Source organism: Nycticebus coucang, chromosome 13, assembly GCF_027406575.1.
Source record: "Nycticebus coucang isolate mNycCou1 chromosome 13, mNycCou1.pri, whole genome shotgun sequence".
Lineage (NCBI taxonomy): Eukaryota > Metazoa > Chordata > Mammalia > Primates > Lorisidae > Nycticebus > Nycticebus coucang.
Genome location: NC_069792.1, coordinates 61,832,195 through 61,850,251, shown reverse-complemented (window position 1 = coordinate 61,850,251; position 18,057 = coordinate 61,832,195). Strand labels below are relative to the sequence as shown.

Genomic DNA, 18,057 nt, shown 5'->3' with positions numbered 1-18,057 from the left:
ATTAATACATCAATATTAAATCAGAATTACTATTCTCTTTCTCTGGTAGAAAAATTGTTTACATTACAAAACATTTTGTTTTGTTTTGTTTTTATTGTTGAGGATTCATTAAGGATACAAGAACCAGGTTGCACTGATTGCATTTGTTAGAAAAAGTCCCCCTTATAATTGTGTCCCATCTCCAAAAAGTTAAATTAATACCATACAACTTATCTGCCTTCTAATCAAAAGTTCATTTAACTCTACCATAGTACTTTGCTGTTCTTTTTGGGCATTTTCTGGCTTCTTGATGTGCTTTCACTATATGATTAATTGTACATTTTGTCACAAACATCTTATCCTTCAAGCCAGCCATTAGGAGATATGATTTCTATTCTACCTTTTGTCTTACTATATAAAACTTTTTCCAAATCGTCTTCATAAATTAAAATGTCTGATTCAGTCAAAATCCACATTTTTAAGGATAAAGGGCAATGCCAAAAGCTCAGGCCTTTCCCACATTGGCTAAAATCCAATGACAAAAAATGTTCAAGAAAAATTATGCCAGAAATAATAGCAAATATGCATCCCTTTTATAACCAAAATTGCCCCACATCTACTATTGAAGAAAAGAAATCATATCTAGTAAAATGCTATTTAAATGTTTTAAAGGCATTATAAAAAATATTTATAAATTTGATGTTATCAATAAAAATAATGAACAATTAAGAAGGCATACAAAAATGTTAGTAAAATATAATGTATTAAGAAACTGTGAAAAAGCAGTTCTATAAGTTCAAGGTTGAATCAGAAGTATAATCTGCATCAATATCAGAAAAGAATCAATTAACATATTTAGATTTACATATGTGAAAGACAATGTGTTTCAAATGCAAAACTAGATAGAACATTATAGAACAAGCTTGTAGAGTATACTAAATTTTTCTAATAAGAAAATTAATATCATTTTGAAGAAGCATGTAAATTCTTTCCCTCTACTTACAAATATTTATAAATCTGTATAGAAAAACATAAAATGAAATAAAAGAACATTAGGAAATTATAGGTACAGCACAAACAAATACAATCATTCATAATAACCAATTCTCATTGTGCAATGTCCAAATATTCTTAATGTTCACACATAGTTCAAATACATTTGTGAAAATGGTTCAATTGAAGCATAGTTATTAGAAACCAATTATATATTAAAAATATTACCATTAGCTGATAAGCTATGATAGTTCTTAGAGAAAATGAATATATGAAACAATAACAACTGAAAAAAGTTGCAACTTTAAATCCAAGTCAGCAGTTAAATAATAGATATGAGGTCTTATCTATAGGCATACCACAATGAATATACTCAATATTGTCGGATATGAGGTGTCTAATTTGCAAATATTAATTTGAAGATCAGTTTTCTAACTAACAAATGATTATTCTAGTTTAGAGGGGACACAATAAATAAAACATTTCTTTATTAAGCTAGAAGGGATGTGTTAAAACATTGTCGGATATGAGGTGTCTAATTTGCAAATATTAATTTGAAGATCAGTTTTCTAACTAACAAATGATTATTCTAGTTTAGAGGGGACACAATAAATAAAACATTTCTTTATTAAGCTAGAAGGGATGTGTTAAAACAAAAAATTGCTTCCTGCGAAGCTTTTTGAATAATTTTTTCCCGTATTTTTATGTTGGTTTTAAAATTTCCATAGACTTGGGGAATATTATCCCTGGTATTTATAAATAATGGCATTTCTTTTAGAACAAATTAGTAAAAACGCCCCAAATGTACTATCCTTTCAACTTATTATGATTAAGTCTGCTTAAAAACATAGAAAAGCCAAAGCTTTAAAGGAGTATATAAATTTGTCTTTCACATTTCAGTATTCATAAATTGGATTTAACACAGACCTGACTGAGTCTAGCCACAAAAGTGGATCTGTATCATTAACGATCATAATAAATCAAAACTTTATTTATTTAATGATATAGCAATAATAACATTCTTACACACAAGAATAATGGTTAAAAAATACCATCTATGTCACTATCCTATTTCCTAATCATGTCATGAGTTCGTATTTTTAATAGCAGTTTTTATTTTAAAAGACCTAAGTCATGAGAACATTCTTACACAGCACTTCATAACTTTGACACAAAGTACATATAAAAAGATTACACTTTATTTGGTATAAAATCAGTTGGCAGTTTTACATCTGTGCATGCAACATAAATATACCAGCTGGCATCCGAAGCACACACACATGTGGACTTCAAAACAGAAACTTCCTTATTTGCAGCACTGCCAGGGTAATTTTGTATCCTTTGCATACTACAGCTATTTGTCAGGCCCCTGCAGGTGTGCACTGCACATAAACACACAGCTGTAGTCCAGCAAGCCAAGTGTTCCATCAAACACATAAAGGGAGACCTCAGCAGTTGAATTAGTCATCCCTACACAGGTCCAGGGAGAACAATATGGGTTAGTATTTTTGGAAAAAACATGGATGGGAAATTTATGATTATGCTAGTCTTACCAAATAACTAGTGGATTGTGTCATTTTAAAGCAATGTCTATTAAGTTTTTGTTAGAATGGGTGGAGAAAAGTGAAAATTATTTTTTAGTTTTAAATGTAAAAATAATGTGATTTTAAATGTAAAAATAATGTGTGATCAATTAGCGCAAAATGTGAAAAGGATTTTCAAACCCTTTTTGGTTTTTGGAAGCTGTTGCAATTACATGCTTTGGCTATAATATGCACAAATCACAATTAGTATGTATATCTTAAAATAGTTACCAGTTCTATATTTCATTATATTTATAATTATACTTTTCTATTCATCTGTACTTTAGATGAGGTTATCAATATAAGCTAATAAGTCCCAAATATGTCTTAGACAATATTTAACTATCTAAAGTTGTATGCTATATTAGAATGTAAAAAAAAATAATAATAATACTATTTAAATATTTAGTTCTCAAAAGTGACATAAAAAAGCTAGGGAAGCACATGAAAATACAAGACACGATTACTTTACAATCATGTGAAATCTTACAATCAAATTAAATGTGACCTTTTTAATATTCTTTTAAATACCTACTAAGTACTTCAGGCAGCTGATAATTAGGACTACTTTAACCACATTTCCCCCAAAATATTCAGAGTCCACCTGGCAGTTGACAAAACATGAAAGATAACTTAGAAAATGAGCTTGAATACATTATGTCTAATATAATAACCTTCAGTGAACTTGAGGTCAAACAGTAATCAAGAAACATTAGTCTCTAACAACAGGGAATTCATGTACTCTCTATCTGGAATGTGTAAAGGTACTTATAAATTACATTAGTCTGATAGACATCCCACCTTCCTATATGAAGTCTAACCTTATTGAGTACTACTTAAGTTTAATTGAGCCACCAAAATACCATGTAAAGTAGGAAAGGAGGAAATAAATGAGGGAAAAAGAGTGAAAGTTTATAATTATTTAATTAAATTTCCATAAATTAACTCTTTTTTTGGTTTTGTTTTGTGTAATTGTTAATAGGCAATACTCGAATTCAGCCTGAATTTCCCCATATTACTGATGGGTCCCTAAGGGGTGATTCGTGGCCCTTTAAAGCTTCCTAGTAGTCCTAAATGCTTCAGGTTGAATCTGGATGAGTTTTGATTCTCAACTTCAGAATCTCTCTTTATTTCTGCCTCAAATATTTTATCATTATCCTTTGGCCAAAAATACTTCCATCTAGAAAAGAGTCAAAAAGGTAAGGATTAGTAGAATATCTTGGTTCTTAATTTCTATGACTAAACATATTTGATATAAATTTTAAATAACAATATCTGTTCCACTTATTTCTCACTATGTAGAACTACCCCAAAACTTAGTAGTAAAAACAAGAGTCTATTTTTATTTGTTATAGTTCTGTGGATTACCTAGACTTAACTGTGTAGTTTTGTTTTGGTTTAGGTCATGTAGCTATAGTAAGATGGTGGCTGGGACTGAAATCATCTCAAAAGAGGTGGAAATCTAAGACAGTTTAATCATTCACATGTATCAACCTTGGCTGGCATGACTGGAAGATCTGAAAGCCAGTGAGCCCTCTTTATTGCTCCTTGCTTCCATTAGCCTCTCTATGTGGCTAGTTTCGGCTTCCTCACAACATGGCAGTCTCAAGTACACTGGACTTCAAACATGGTGGCTGGCTTCTCCCGGAGCTCATATTCCAAGTGACTCAGACAGAAATTGCAAAATTTCTTATAACTTACCAAATGGTATAACTTTCATTACAATCTGTTAGTCAAAAGCAAGTCACAAGGCCTAGATTCAGAGGAAGGAGCCCACAGAAGGGCATTAACACTAGGCCCTACTCGTAGCCATCTTTTGAGGGTGACTACCTCATGATCATAATAATATTTTTTGAAAATACCGTATTTTCTATTTTTTGCTAACTATCTGTTAATAATTCAGTGTTTCAATTTCATATGACTATTTTGTTATTTACTAATGATGTTAGTTTACATGAATATGATTATAAACTATGATGATTAAGGAACAGGAAAGCATTTCATTTTTCTCAAGTTGGTTTCCCTGACTCCTTAGAAATTAGATCTATACAAAAAACTAATTCTATTTGTGTTTCTAAACATCCAAGTGTTGAAGGTTTTCCTCATTCACCAAAAGGATCAACTTTTATTTGGGGAGTTTAAAATATTCACTCCCAAATGTTGAAAAGTTTTTCATTTACCTAAATAAATCATACCTTGGTTACTTTAAAATACTATTATACTTATTAATTAATAACTAATACTTTGAAAAGTCCTCTTAAAAGAAATGCATTGAGAGTCTATCTCAATCACTGGATTAAAGATTTAAACTTAAGACATGAAACTATAAAAATACTAGAAGAGAGTGCAGGGAAAACCCTTGAAGAAATCGGTGTGGACGAGTATTTTATGAGGAGGACCCCCAGGCAATTGAAGCAACTTCAAAAATACACTTCTGGGACCTGATCAAACTAAAAAGCTTCTGCACAGCCAAGAACATGGTAAGAAAAGCAAGCAGACAGCCCTCAGAATGGGAGAAGATATTTGCAGGTTATGTCTCTGACAAAGGTTTAATAACCAGAATCCACAGGGAACTCAAACGTATAAGCAAAAAAAGAACAAGTGATCCCATCACAGGCTGGGCAAGGGACTTGAAGAGAAACTTCGCAGAAGAAGACAGGTGCACGGCCTACAGACATATGAAAAAATGCTCATCATCTTTAATCATCAGAGAAATGCAAATCAAAACTACTTTGAGATATCATCTAACTCCAGTAAGATTAGCCCATATCACAAAATTCCAAGACCAGAGATGTTGGTGTGGATGTGGAGAAAAGGGAACATTTCTACACTGCTGGTGGAAATGCAAATTAATACAATCCTTTTGGAAAGATGTTTGGAGAACACGTAGAGATCTAAAAACAGATCTGCCATTCAATCCTATAATTCCTCTACTAGGTATATACCCAGAAGACCAAAAATCACATTATCACAAAGATATTTGTACCAGAATGTTTATTGCAGCCCAATTTACAATTGCTAAGTCATGGAAAAAGCCCAAGTGCCCATCGATCCACGAATAGATTAATAAATTGTGGTATATGTACACCATGGAATATTATGCAGCCTTAAAAAAAGATGGGAGACTTTACCTCTTTCATGTTTACATGGATGGAGCTGAAACATATTCTTCTTAGTAAAGTATCTCAAGAATGGAAGCAAAAGTATCCAATGTACTCAGCCCTACTGTGAAACTAATTTATGGCTTTCACATGAAAGCTATAACCCAGTTATAACCTAAGAATAGGGGGAGGGGGAGAAGGAGGGAGGGAAGAGGATGGGCAGAGGGAGGGTGATAGGTGGGATCACACTTGCGGTGCATCTTACAAGGGTACATGTGAAACTTAGTAAATATAGAATATAAATGTCTTAACACAATAACTAAGAAAATGCCAGGAAGGCTATGTTAACCAGTGTGATCAAAATATGTCAAAGTCTATAAAACCAGTGTATGGTGCCCCATGATCGCATTAATGTACACAGCTATGATTTAATAATAAAAAAAAATTGCACAGCTATGATTTAATAATAAAAAAATAAAATTAAATAAAATTAAAAAAAAGAAATGGATTAAGAATGGGGAGAACAGGGTTGGTTATAACAGACAGAAATAGCCAGCTACAGGCACACACACACAACCAAAATGGGCATACTAATCTTTATAAGAGGTTAAGAGTAATTATCATAACTCTAAGAGCTAAATAAAAGACTACATTTCCCACACAATTAGAAAGACTTTTCAGGAGGTCATAGAATAAAGTAAGGAACAGAGCAGGGGGATAAAAAAGTAATTATTTATTTGCTGGAGGAATGTCTCTCCCTCTCCCATTTGAAAAACACAAAACATAAAAGACAAAACTCTCCCATAATTACATGGCTTTTTAAAAGTTTATAAATAACTGGGCCTCACATAGTCCATTATCCACCTTACTCAAACCCTGTTTTTCCAAGAGGTAACAACTCATAGTTGTTTTACATGATTCTTTCTCAATTTTTCCAAACAAAACCATCTCTCTACCTACTTACCTGCCTGTCTACATATCCAACTATTAATAACATATACACATACATGAATGCACACATCCTTCTCTTTAAAAAGAAAGGAAAAATGATGCTACAAATATTAGTTAGCAACTTAGTTCACTACAACCTTAAACTCCTGAGCTCAAGCAATCCTTCCATCTAAGCCTCCTGAGTGGCTAGGACTACACACCCACCATGCCTAATTTTTTTATTTATTTATTTATTTTTTAGAGATGGTGTCTTACTATATTGCCCCACCTGATTTCAAACTCTTAGCCTAAAGCGATCATCCTACCTCAGACTCCCAAGTAAGTGAGACTACAGGTGGGTGCCACCATGCCTAGCTCATTTTTTTTATACTTTTGTAGAGATGCAGCTTATGATGCTGTTCAGGCTGGTCTTGAAGTGCTGGCCCCAAACAATCCTCCTCCCTCAGCTCCCCAAAGTACTGGAACCAATGAGCCAACCGCAGTTTATTTTTTACTTAAAACATACCAATCTATCCTACCTATTTTCACAGATAACTAATATAATATCAAATAGTATTACATGGCATAGCATGGATATATGTTAAACTCACACAACAATGATGAATGACATAAATATTCTGTTGAGAGAAAGAAACCAGACACAAAAGAGTATAGACTGTATATTTCCATTTACATGAACATCAAGAATGGGAAAAACTAACCTACGGTGACAGAAATCAGAACATGAACTGCCTGTGGGGTTGATGACCAAGACTGACGGCAAGGGAATACAAAGAAACTTTCTGACATTGAATCAGAAAGATTTTCAATAATTTTGAAATTATTTCTGATTTTAAGACACAGAATAAACCTATGTAACAGGCTATTTTTAGGATGTTTACTTCCTTTTATTCCATTGCAAATCACTAACTCTCTCAAAATAATAAATTATTATTATCCATATTTGGAAATATTAGTGGAAACTGTGTTCTGTGAGGTCAAGGAACTTAGACAAAATCCCATGACTAATCAGGTGGAAGCCAGGTGGTGCCACAGTAAGACCCCCATCTCATAGTAAGACCCCTTGACCTCACAGAACACAGTTTCCACTAATATTTCCAAATATTAGTAAATGTAAAACAACTTATGAACACAGTTTCCACTAATGTTTCCACTAAACAACAGTTTCCACAGTTTCCACTAATGTTTCCACTAAAACAACACAGAACACAGTTTGCACTAATATTTCCAAATATTAGTAAATGTAAAACAACTATGAGTTACTCAAGTATTCACAGTCCTACTTCAGAGTTATTTTTCTTTTTTCCTTTAACGTTGCATTTTCTAGATTATATTATATATTGTATTAGAAGTTTTCAGTTGTTCTCTGTAAGCAAAAGAAACAGGAACAAAGACAAATCTATACTTAAAACTTAAGGGCCTTAAAAGAAAGAATACTTAACAAATTAGGAATTTGAAATTACTCTGCAAAATCTTCCTTGTGAGGTAAAAATAAACCTTAGGGGTTTATTACACAATGATATAGTGAATTATAAAGAAGCAGATAATTAAAAACAATTGGAAATGTAAGTTCCAAATTGATATCACACTGAATATGCTTTGGTAGTGGGTTTATAGATGCTTTTTATTTTATTCTATGTGTTTTCCAATAATCCCAATGTTCTATACTCTACTTTTATTATAAAAAGGTATATAGAATGTTATATATTTCACAAAGCAAATTCATTAAGCTGACATACACATTCTTTTTGAACAACAATCCCACATTTTTAATCAAACTTACAGAAAGAAAATAAATACATAGAAGATTTACATGCAAAGTTAACTAGTGCACCATTATGAGTAATGGGAAAAAGGGGGAAATGTCTCAACTGTTTATTAACAGGGTATCACTAAACAAATAATAATACTATGATGTTATGAAATAGAACACAGCAATTAACAAGAACAAGTTTTATGTATTGTATTACACTGGACCAATAACTATAACATTGTCTTAACATAAAACAGTTCCAAAATATGCATATTATTTTACTGAAATATGCACAGCTCAATACAAACCCACATATGTTTATATAAGCACAGAGAAAATGAAGTGGGGAAAGGAGGCATGAAAGGTTAGCTTTTCGAAAATATTTATTTGCATATCCATACATTGCTTTACATATTAGAATAATATGTATTACTTTACTGCAATAAAAAATTTTTTAAGTAAAAAAACATGGGTGGCAACTGTGGCTCAGTGAGTAGAGTGCCAGCCCCATATACAGAGGGTGGTGAGTTCAAACCTGGCCCGGGCCAAACTGGAACAACAATAACAAAAAGTAAATTTAAAAAAAGGCTAAAACAGAAAAAAAGGTAAAAAAATAAAGTCTGCCTGACTTTTGTATTTTTTACAAGCAACATAGAAGATAACTGAGATGAAAAAGAAAGTTATTGTGGGCAGCGCCTGTGAATCAAAGGAGTAGGGTGCCAGCCCCATATGCAGGAGGTGGCAGGTTTAAGCCCAGCCCCAAGCCAAAAACTGCAAAAAAAAAAAAAAAAAACCCAGAAAGTTATTGCCTCACAAAGTCAGATAAGAGAATGTACTACTCTATTTCAAAATTTTTAATTGACCATTTTTTAAAACAAATAGTTTACCACAGATATTAAGATATACCTAACTATCAGAAATGAGGTGTTTGAGAAATACCAGAATTGCCAAAGTAAACTGCACAATAAGTGCTAATTATTAAAGATTATTCAAACTTTGGAACATTTCAAACGTTAAAATAATATTGTTGAAGTTTATTTTTCCACAGACCATAAAGGACAAAATCACTCATAAAACAGTTTATTCTGCAATATTAAGTACCCACAAGGTGAAGGTTTGATTTGTCAATTCACATGTGAAATTTCATACATTCAAATAAATAATATCCCACTCAACATACTCAAAGAGTACTCAAAATCACATCAGAATGGATATAATTTGTCCAAAACAACTTGAGATTTATACAGAACATTTTTACCCTGCCAATTAATGGCCAGGAGAGTAAAGGTCAGTCAAGAACATCAAAATCACCGAGGATACTTATTAAAAGTCAGATCTAAGAGCCTCACCTTAACAGAACTGGTCCCAGAACCAACATTTTGGCATGGACCACCCCCAAACCTGGTTATTCTTATGCAGATGAAGCTTGAGAAACTGACTCATGTTGTTTGGGTAAGCTAAATAAATACCTTCCCTCTCTGAGCAGAATTTGTTGTAGGGGAGAGGATATGTTTATAAATTCTAAATACAAGTTTTCCATAAAAATAGCTATATCTGTCTTTTAAAAAAGAGTTTTACATTTTTAGATCTACCTTTTACTAGAAGGATAATCTAATCTTATTCACTAGGTTAAATAATTATAAAACACCAAAATGCCAACATATGGAATATTCTATGTTTTATAAATAATGCTATTCATTTTTTAACGCCCAGTTAATGTTAGTGTTTAAGAATAATTGTTTTAGCTCTTTTACTATGAAATGAAAAAAGATAATAAATTTGCCAACAACTGTCAATATTGAAATGAAGTATCTGCACATTTCAATTTTATGAATTTTTAATTTTTATCAGTATAGGTTTTTAACATCCAACTTTTTCAATCTTTCTTTTCTTTTCCCTTCCTCCCCTCCTCCCTTCCTTCCTGCTCCTTTCCTTCCTTCCTTTCATGAGACAGTCTCACATAGTCACCTGGGTAAAGTGCAATGGCATCATCACAGTTCATTGCAACCTCAAACTCCTGGTCTCAAATGATCCTCTTGTCTAGGCCTCCCAAGTAGCTGGGACTAGAGACACACATCACCATGCCTGGCTAATTTTTCTATTTTTTGTAGAGTCAGGGCCATGCTCTTGCTCAGGCTGATCTTAAACTCCTGGCCATAAACAATCCTCCCATGTTGGCCTCCCAAAGTGCTAGGATTATAGGCCAGGAGCCACAGAATGAAATTTTTTGGTAGAATGAAATTTCTTTTTCATTCTACGAAAACAATGCTAAAATATATACAGGGAAAGTTCTACCAAAATTTAATCTGTTTTTACCAGCAACAAGGTCCAGATTAATTCATCATTCAAAACTGAACTCAAGCATCATTATCTTTCACCTTATTACCTCATAGCCACTTGTTCTTAGCCCCACCAGCCTAAGTTAAGAAGAAATTTTCAGGCTGGGTGCAGTGTCTCATGCCTGTAATCCTAGCACTCTGGGAGGCTGAGGTGGGTGGATTGCTTGAGCTCACAAGTTCGAGACCAGCCTGAGCAAAAGCGAGACCCTGTCTCTACTAAAAATAGAGAAACTGAGGCAAGCGAATCGCTTGAGCCTGAGCTGGAGGTTGTTGTGAAATATAATGCCACGGCACTCTATCCAGGGCGACAGCTTAAGGCTCTCTCTCTCAAAAAAAAAGAGGAAATTTTCAAACATTTATTAAGTGCTTCCCAAATTTAAAAACCAGCAAATATTAAACAGGAATCTATTCATTCAAAATGTATTTCTTTTGTGCTTACTAACCAAAGACACTATCTTTTCCCACAAAAACTACCTTATACTAACTTATAGAAATGGACAATTAGATAAAACAATTTTAGATATATAATTAGATATAATAAGTACTAAGGTAGTAGAAGTATAGAATGCTTTGAAATTACAGAGAGAGAGTCCCATATCCTGATCTAGAGAAATGATACTAAAGGATAAAGAGAAGTAAACCAGAAAAAGGGGTAAGGGTAAAGTGAATTAGTGTAGTCTAAGCAATGAAAAAGAATGACCCACTAACTTAAAGAAGGAACCATGACTATCTATAGGAGATATAGAAGTTCAGTAGCAATAGAGCTGAGGTGGAATCCTGGAGAAATGTGGGCCATTAAGAGTTTTGTAAGGAGTTTGGCCATTCTTAAGTTTAAAAAAGATAAAATAGAGGCCATTAAGAATTTTGTAAGGTGGAGGGTGGAGCAAGATGGCAGCCGAGTAACAGCTTCCTTGCATCTGGGCACCGTGAGTCTGGGGATATAGGACTCCAGGCATCTCTGGCTGGTGGGATCTGCCTATCATCACCCCTGAGAGGATACAGGGAGTCAGCGAGAGACTTCTGGACCCCAAGAGGAGGACTAAAACAGTGGAAAACCGGCAAGTGGTCACGTGTGTTCAATCCGCCTAAACCCGCCCGCAACTGTAAGTTCAGTAGCAGCGAGACTGCAAACCAGAAAGGCCTTACCTGTGAACTGTTTTGGTGTCTTTGGACTTGGCACTCAGCTGAACTGCCTTGGGGAGAGCCTGAGCGGGAGTGCGGAGAACTTTGGCCTTTGTCTAGGGCCCCAGTCTGAGCCGCTGAGCCAGACGGAGCTAATAGAGTTTGGCTCTGGGTCACAGGCAGACATTGTGAGCGATCTGCCCTGGCAAGCTCCGCCCTCAGGGTCGCAGAGCTGGAATTGGGTGGGAGCTGGTAACCCAGCGACCAAGTAGCCTAAGGGCGGGGTCTGAGCCGCCTTGCAGCCCTAACCCTCGGGGGCAGAGGGAGACCAGTTTTGACACACAGGGTAAGTGGATAGCCACTTCAGCAGTGATTCCAGCAACAAGCACTTCCCTGAGAAAGCTTCTGCTCAGTAAGTGAACAAGTTCAAAGTGCCTTTTAAGTGGGCTGAAGAGAGATTTAGGGTGTCTACCTGCTGGGGTTCGAGAAACTAGCAGCCTCCAGTCGTATCAGAACTGTGATTAACATCTCATACCCCAGAAGACCACGTGTTGCCCAGACAATATTCAATTCCATATACATACTGCTCTGTTTTTGGTTGCGTGTGTGTTTTTTTTTATTTGTTTGTTTGGTTTTTTTTTTTTTGGTTTGGTTGTTTTTTTTTGTTTATTTTGACGTTCTAGATTGTTGTTTTGTTTTTTAAGTTCAACCTTTTCCATACAGATCCTTTTTCTTTCTCAATTTTTCTAGTTTAATTATAATTTCCCATTGCTGCCTATTTCAATAATCAGAACTTCATTTTTGTTAGTGTTTCTACCACTATTATTTGGTTTTTCCAGCCAATTTTATCCCGTAAGGTTTTCTGTTTGCTTGTTTTGGTTTGATCTATAGCATTTTTGTCTTTCCTCTCTACTTGGTGGAGGTGGGGTACTGTGTCTGATCAGGTTAGCAAAGAGCTGCTGACCTCAAGGGAACCACCCCACTTGGCACCCCCAGAAGGTGTTTTTTTTTTTTTTTAAGGTTGTATCAAAGTACCCTACTGTACACCTATATTGCTCTGTCTCCCTCTTTCTGTGCCTCTCTTCTTTTTGTCAATATTCCTTTCACCCAATCACTCTCCTTTCTCTATTTTTCTTTTTTTTCATTTTTTTTTTTTTTTCTTATCACTCGGTCCTCATTTCTTTCATCGCTTTTTTGCTCTTAAACCTTCTCACCCTTCTGGTCCTGTAACCCTTAGTCCACAGGCACAAGAACTTAAAGAGCAAGAGGAATTGAAAGGATAATTAGGGCAAGTAAACAGATAAAAGAAATCACCCATGAGGAAGAATCAGCAGAAAACTCCAGGCAACATGAAGAACCAGTCCAGAACTACCCCGACAAGGGACCATGAGGTAGCTACTGCAGAGGATTCCACCTATACAGAAATGTTAGGAATGACAGAAAGGGAATTTAGAATACACATGTTGAAAACAATGAAGGAAATGATGGAAACAATGAAGGAAACTGTTAATAAAGTGGAAAATAACCAAAAGGAAATTCAAAAACAGAATCAAATAAGAGATGAACGATATGAAGAATATAAAAAGGATATAGCAGAGCTGAAGGAACTGAAACAGTCAATTAGGGAACTTAAAGATGCAATGGAAAGCATCAGCAATAGGTTAGACCATGCAGAAGAAAGAATTTCAGAGTTAGAAGACAAAGTTCTTGAGATAACTCAGACAGTAAAAGAGGCAGAAAAGAAGAGAGAGAAAGCAGAACGTTCACTGTCAGAATTATGGGACTTTATGAAGCGTTCCAACATACGAGTTATAGGAATTCCAGAAGGGGAAGAAGAATGCCAAAGAGGAATGGAAGCCATACTAGAGAATATTATAAAAGAAAATTTCCCAAATATCACCAAAGATTCTGACACACTGCTTTCAGAGGGATATCGGACCCCAGGTCGCCTCAACTCTAACCGAGCTTCTCCAAGACACATTGTGATGAACCTGTCCAAAGTCAAGACCAAAGAAAAGATTCTGCAAGCTGCCAGGAGTAAGCGCCAGTTGACCTACAGGGGCAAATCCATCAGATTGACCGCAGACTTCTCTAATGAAACTTTCCAAGCAAGAAGACAATGGTCATCTACCTTTAATCTACTTAAACAGAACAATTTTCAGCCCAGAATTCTGTACCCTGCTAAGCTAAGCTTAAAAATTGACGGAGAAATCAAATCATTTACGGATATACAAACATTGAGGAAATTCACCACAACAAGACCAGCTCTACAGGAAATACTTCAACCTGTTCTGCACACTGACCACCACAATGGATCAGCAGCAAAGTAAGAACTCAGAAATTAAAGGACAGAACCTAACCTCCACACTGATGCAAAAGATAAAACTAAGCAATGGACTCTCACAAAATAAGACGAATAGAATACTACCACACTTGTCAATTATCTCAATAAATGTTAATGGCTTGAATTCCCCACTGAAGAGACATAGATTGGTTGACTGGATTAAAAAACACAAGCCATCCATTTGCTGTCTGCAAGAAACACACCTGGCTTCAAAAGACAAATTAAAGCTCCGAGTCAAGGGTTGGAAGACAATTTTTCAGGCAAATGGAATTCAGAAGAAAAGAGGAGTTGCAATCTTATTTTCAGACACATGTGGATTTAAAGCAACTAAAGTCAAAAAAGACAAAGATGGTCACTTTATATTGGTCAAGGGAAAAATACAACAAGAAGACATTTCAATTCTAAATATTTATGCACCCAATTTAAATGCTCCCAGATTCTTGAAGCAGACCTTACTCAGTCTGAGCAATATGATATCTGATAATACCATCATAACAGGGGACTTTAACACTCCTCTTACAGAGCTGGACAGATCCTCTAAACAGAAATTAAACAAGGATATAAGAGACTTAAATGAGACTCTAGAACAACTGTGCTTGATAGACGCATATAGAACACTCCACCCCAAAGATAAAGAATATACATTCTTCTCATCACCCCATGGAACATTCTCCAAAATTGATCATATCCTGGGACACAAAACAAATATCAACAGAATCAAAAGAATTGAAATTTTACCTTGTATCTTCTCAGACCATAAGGCACTAAAGGTGGAACTCAACTCTAACAAAAATGCTCGACCCCACCCAAAGGCATGGAAACTAAACAATCTTCTGTTGAATAACAGATGGGGGCAGGAAGAAATAAAACAGGAAATCATTAACTTCCTTGAGCATAACAACAATGAAGACACAAGCTACCAAAACCTGTGGGATACTGCAAAAGCAGTTTTGAGAGGAAAATTCATCGCTTTAGATGCCTACATTCGAAAAACTGAAAGAGAGCACATCAACAATCTCACAAGAGATCTTATGGAATTGGAAAAAGAAGAACAATCTAAGCCTAAACTCAGTAGAAGAAAAGAAATATCCAAAATCAAATCAGAGATCAATGAAATTGAAAACAAAAGAATCATTCAGAAAATTAATGAAACAAGGAGTTGGTTTTTTGAAAAAATAAATAAAATAGATAAACCATTGGCCAGACTAACGAAGAATAGAAAAGTAAAATCTCTAGTAATCTCAATCAGAAATGATAAAGGGGAAATAACAACTGATCCCACAGAGATACAAGAGATCATCTCTGAATACTACCAGAAACTCTATGCCCAGAAATTTGACAATGTGAAAGAAATGGATCAATATTTGGAATCACACCCTCTCCCTAGACTCAGCCAGGAAGAAATAGAGCTCCTGAACAGACCAATTTCAAGCACTGAGATCAAAGAAACAATAAAAAAGCTTCCAACCAAAAAATGCCCTGGTCCAGATGGCTTCACTCCAGAATTCTATCAAACCTTCAAGGAAGAGCTTATTCCTGTACTGCAGAAATTATTCCAGAAAATTGAGGAAGAAGGAATCTTCCCCAACACATTCTATGAAGCAAACATCACCCTGATACCAAAACCAGGAAAAGACCCAAACAAAAAGGAGAATTTCAGACCAATCTCACTCATGAACATAGACGCAAAAATTCTCAACAAAATCCTAGCCAATAGATTACAGCTTATCATCAAAAAAGTCATTCATCATGATCAAGTAGGCTTCATCCCAGGGATGCAAGGCTGGTTTAACATACGCAAGTCTATAAACGTTATCCACCATATTAACAGAGGCAAAAATAAAGATCACATGGTCCTCTCAATAGATGCAGAAAAAGCATTTGATAAAATCCAGCATCCTTTTCTAATTAGAACTCTGAAGAGTATAGGCATAGGTGGCACATTTCTAAAACTGATTGAAGCTATCTATGACAAACCCACAGCCAATATTTTACTGAATGGAGTAAAACTCAAAGCTTTTCCTCTTAGAACTGGAACCAGACAAGGTTGTCCTCTGTCACCTTTACTATTCAACGCAGTGCTGGAAGTTCTAGCCAATACAATTAGGGAAGACAAGGAAATAAAGGGAATCCAAATGGGAGCAGAGGAGGTCAAACTCTCCCTCTTTGCTGATGACATGATCTTATACTTAGAGAACCCCAAAGACTCAACCACAAGACTCCTAGAAGTCATCAAAAAATACAGTAATGTTTCAGGATATAAAATCAATGTCCACAAGTCAGTAGCCTTTGTGTACACCAATAACAGTCAAGATGAGAAGCTAATTAAGGACACAACTCCCTTCACCATAGTCTCAAAGAAAATCAAATACCTAGGAATATACCTAACGAAGGAGGTGAAGGACCTGTATAAAGAAAACTATGAAATCCTCAGAAAGGAAATAGCAGAGGATATTAACAAATGGAAGAACATACCATGCTCATGGATGGGAAGAATCAACATTGTTAAAATGTCCATACTTCCCAAAGCAATCTACCTATTCAATGCGATTCCTATCAAAATACCAACATCATACTTTCAAGATTTGGAAAAAATGATTCTGCGTTTTGTATGGAACTGGAAAAAACCCCGTATAGCTAAGGCAGTTTTCTGTAATAAAAATAAAGCTGGGGGCATCAGCATACCAGATTTTAGTCTGCACTACAAAGCCATAGTGCTCAAGACAGCATGGTACTGGCACAAAAACAGAGACATAGACACTTGGAATCGAATGGAAAACCAAGAAATGAAACTAACATCTTACAACCACCTAATCTTTGATAAACCAAACAAGAACATACCTTGGGGGAAAGACTCCCTATTCAATAAATGGTGTTGGGAGAACTGGATGTCTACATGTAAAAGACTGAAACTGGACCCACACCTTTCCCCACTCACAAAAATTGATTCAAGATGGATAAAGGACTTAAACTTAAGGCATGAAACAATAAAAACCCTCCAAGAAAGCATAGGAAAAACACTGGAAGATATTGGCCTGGGGAAAGACTTCATGAAGAAGACTGCCATGGCAATTGCAACAACAACAAAAATAAACAAATGGGACTTCATTAAACTGAAAAGCTTCTGTACAGCTAAGGAGACAATAACCAAAGCAAAGAGACAACCTACACAATGGGAAAGGATATTTGCATATTTTCAATCAGACAAAAGCTTGATAACTAGGATCTATAGAGAACTCAAATTAATCCACATGAAAAAAGCCAACAATCCCTTATATCAATGGGCAAGAGACATGAATAGAACTTTCTCTAAAGACGACAGACGAATGGCTAACAAACACATGAAAAAATGTTCATCATCTCTATATATTAGAGAAATGCAAATCAAAACAACCCTGAGATATCATCTAACCCCAGTGAGAATGGCCCACATCACAAAATCTCAAAACTGCAGATGCTGGCGTGGATGTGGAGAGAAGGGAACACTTTTACACTGCTGGTGGGACTGCAAACCAGTACAACCTTTCTGGAAGGAAGTATGTAGAATCCTCAAAGCACTCAAGCTAGACCTCCCATTTGATCCTGCAATCCCATTACTGGGCATCTACCCAGAAGGAAAGAAATCCTTTTATCATAAGGACACTTGTACTAGACTGTTTATTGCAGCTCAATTTACAGTCGCCAAAATGTGGAAACAGCCTAAATGCCCACCAACCCAGGAATGGATTAACAAGCTGTGGTATATGTATACCATGGAATACTATTCAGCCATTAAAAAAAATGGAGACTTTACATCCTTCGTATTAACCTGGATGGACGTGGAAGATATTATTCTTAGTAAAGCATCACAAGAATGGAGAAGCATGAATCCTATGTACTCAATTTTGATATG

At 35.3% G+C, this 18,057-nt stretch overlaps 1 protein-coding gene across 11 annotated transcripts in view; it reads right to left on the bottom strand.

Annotated features, from left to right (window-relative positions):
- Nucleotides 1-18,057, bottom strand: part of VPS13B (vacuolar protein sorting 13 homolog B) — a 980,186-nt gene that overhangs the window by 703,823 nt on the left and 258,306 nt on the right. Inside the window, exon 17 of one of the 11 annotated variants that reach the window (XM_053558621.1) lies at nt 3,518-3,735. The exons of the other annotated variants lie outside the window; for them this stretch is intronic. Coding sequence (XP_053414596.1) covers nt 3,683-3,735 — 53 coding nt within the window. The 3' untranslated portion in view covers nt 3,518-3,682. Of the gene's footprint in view, nt 1-3,517; nt 3,736-18,057 lie in introns of those variants that run through there. 11 annotated transcript variants of the gene reach the window in all.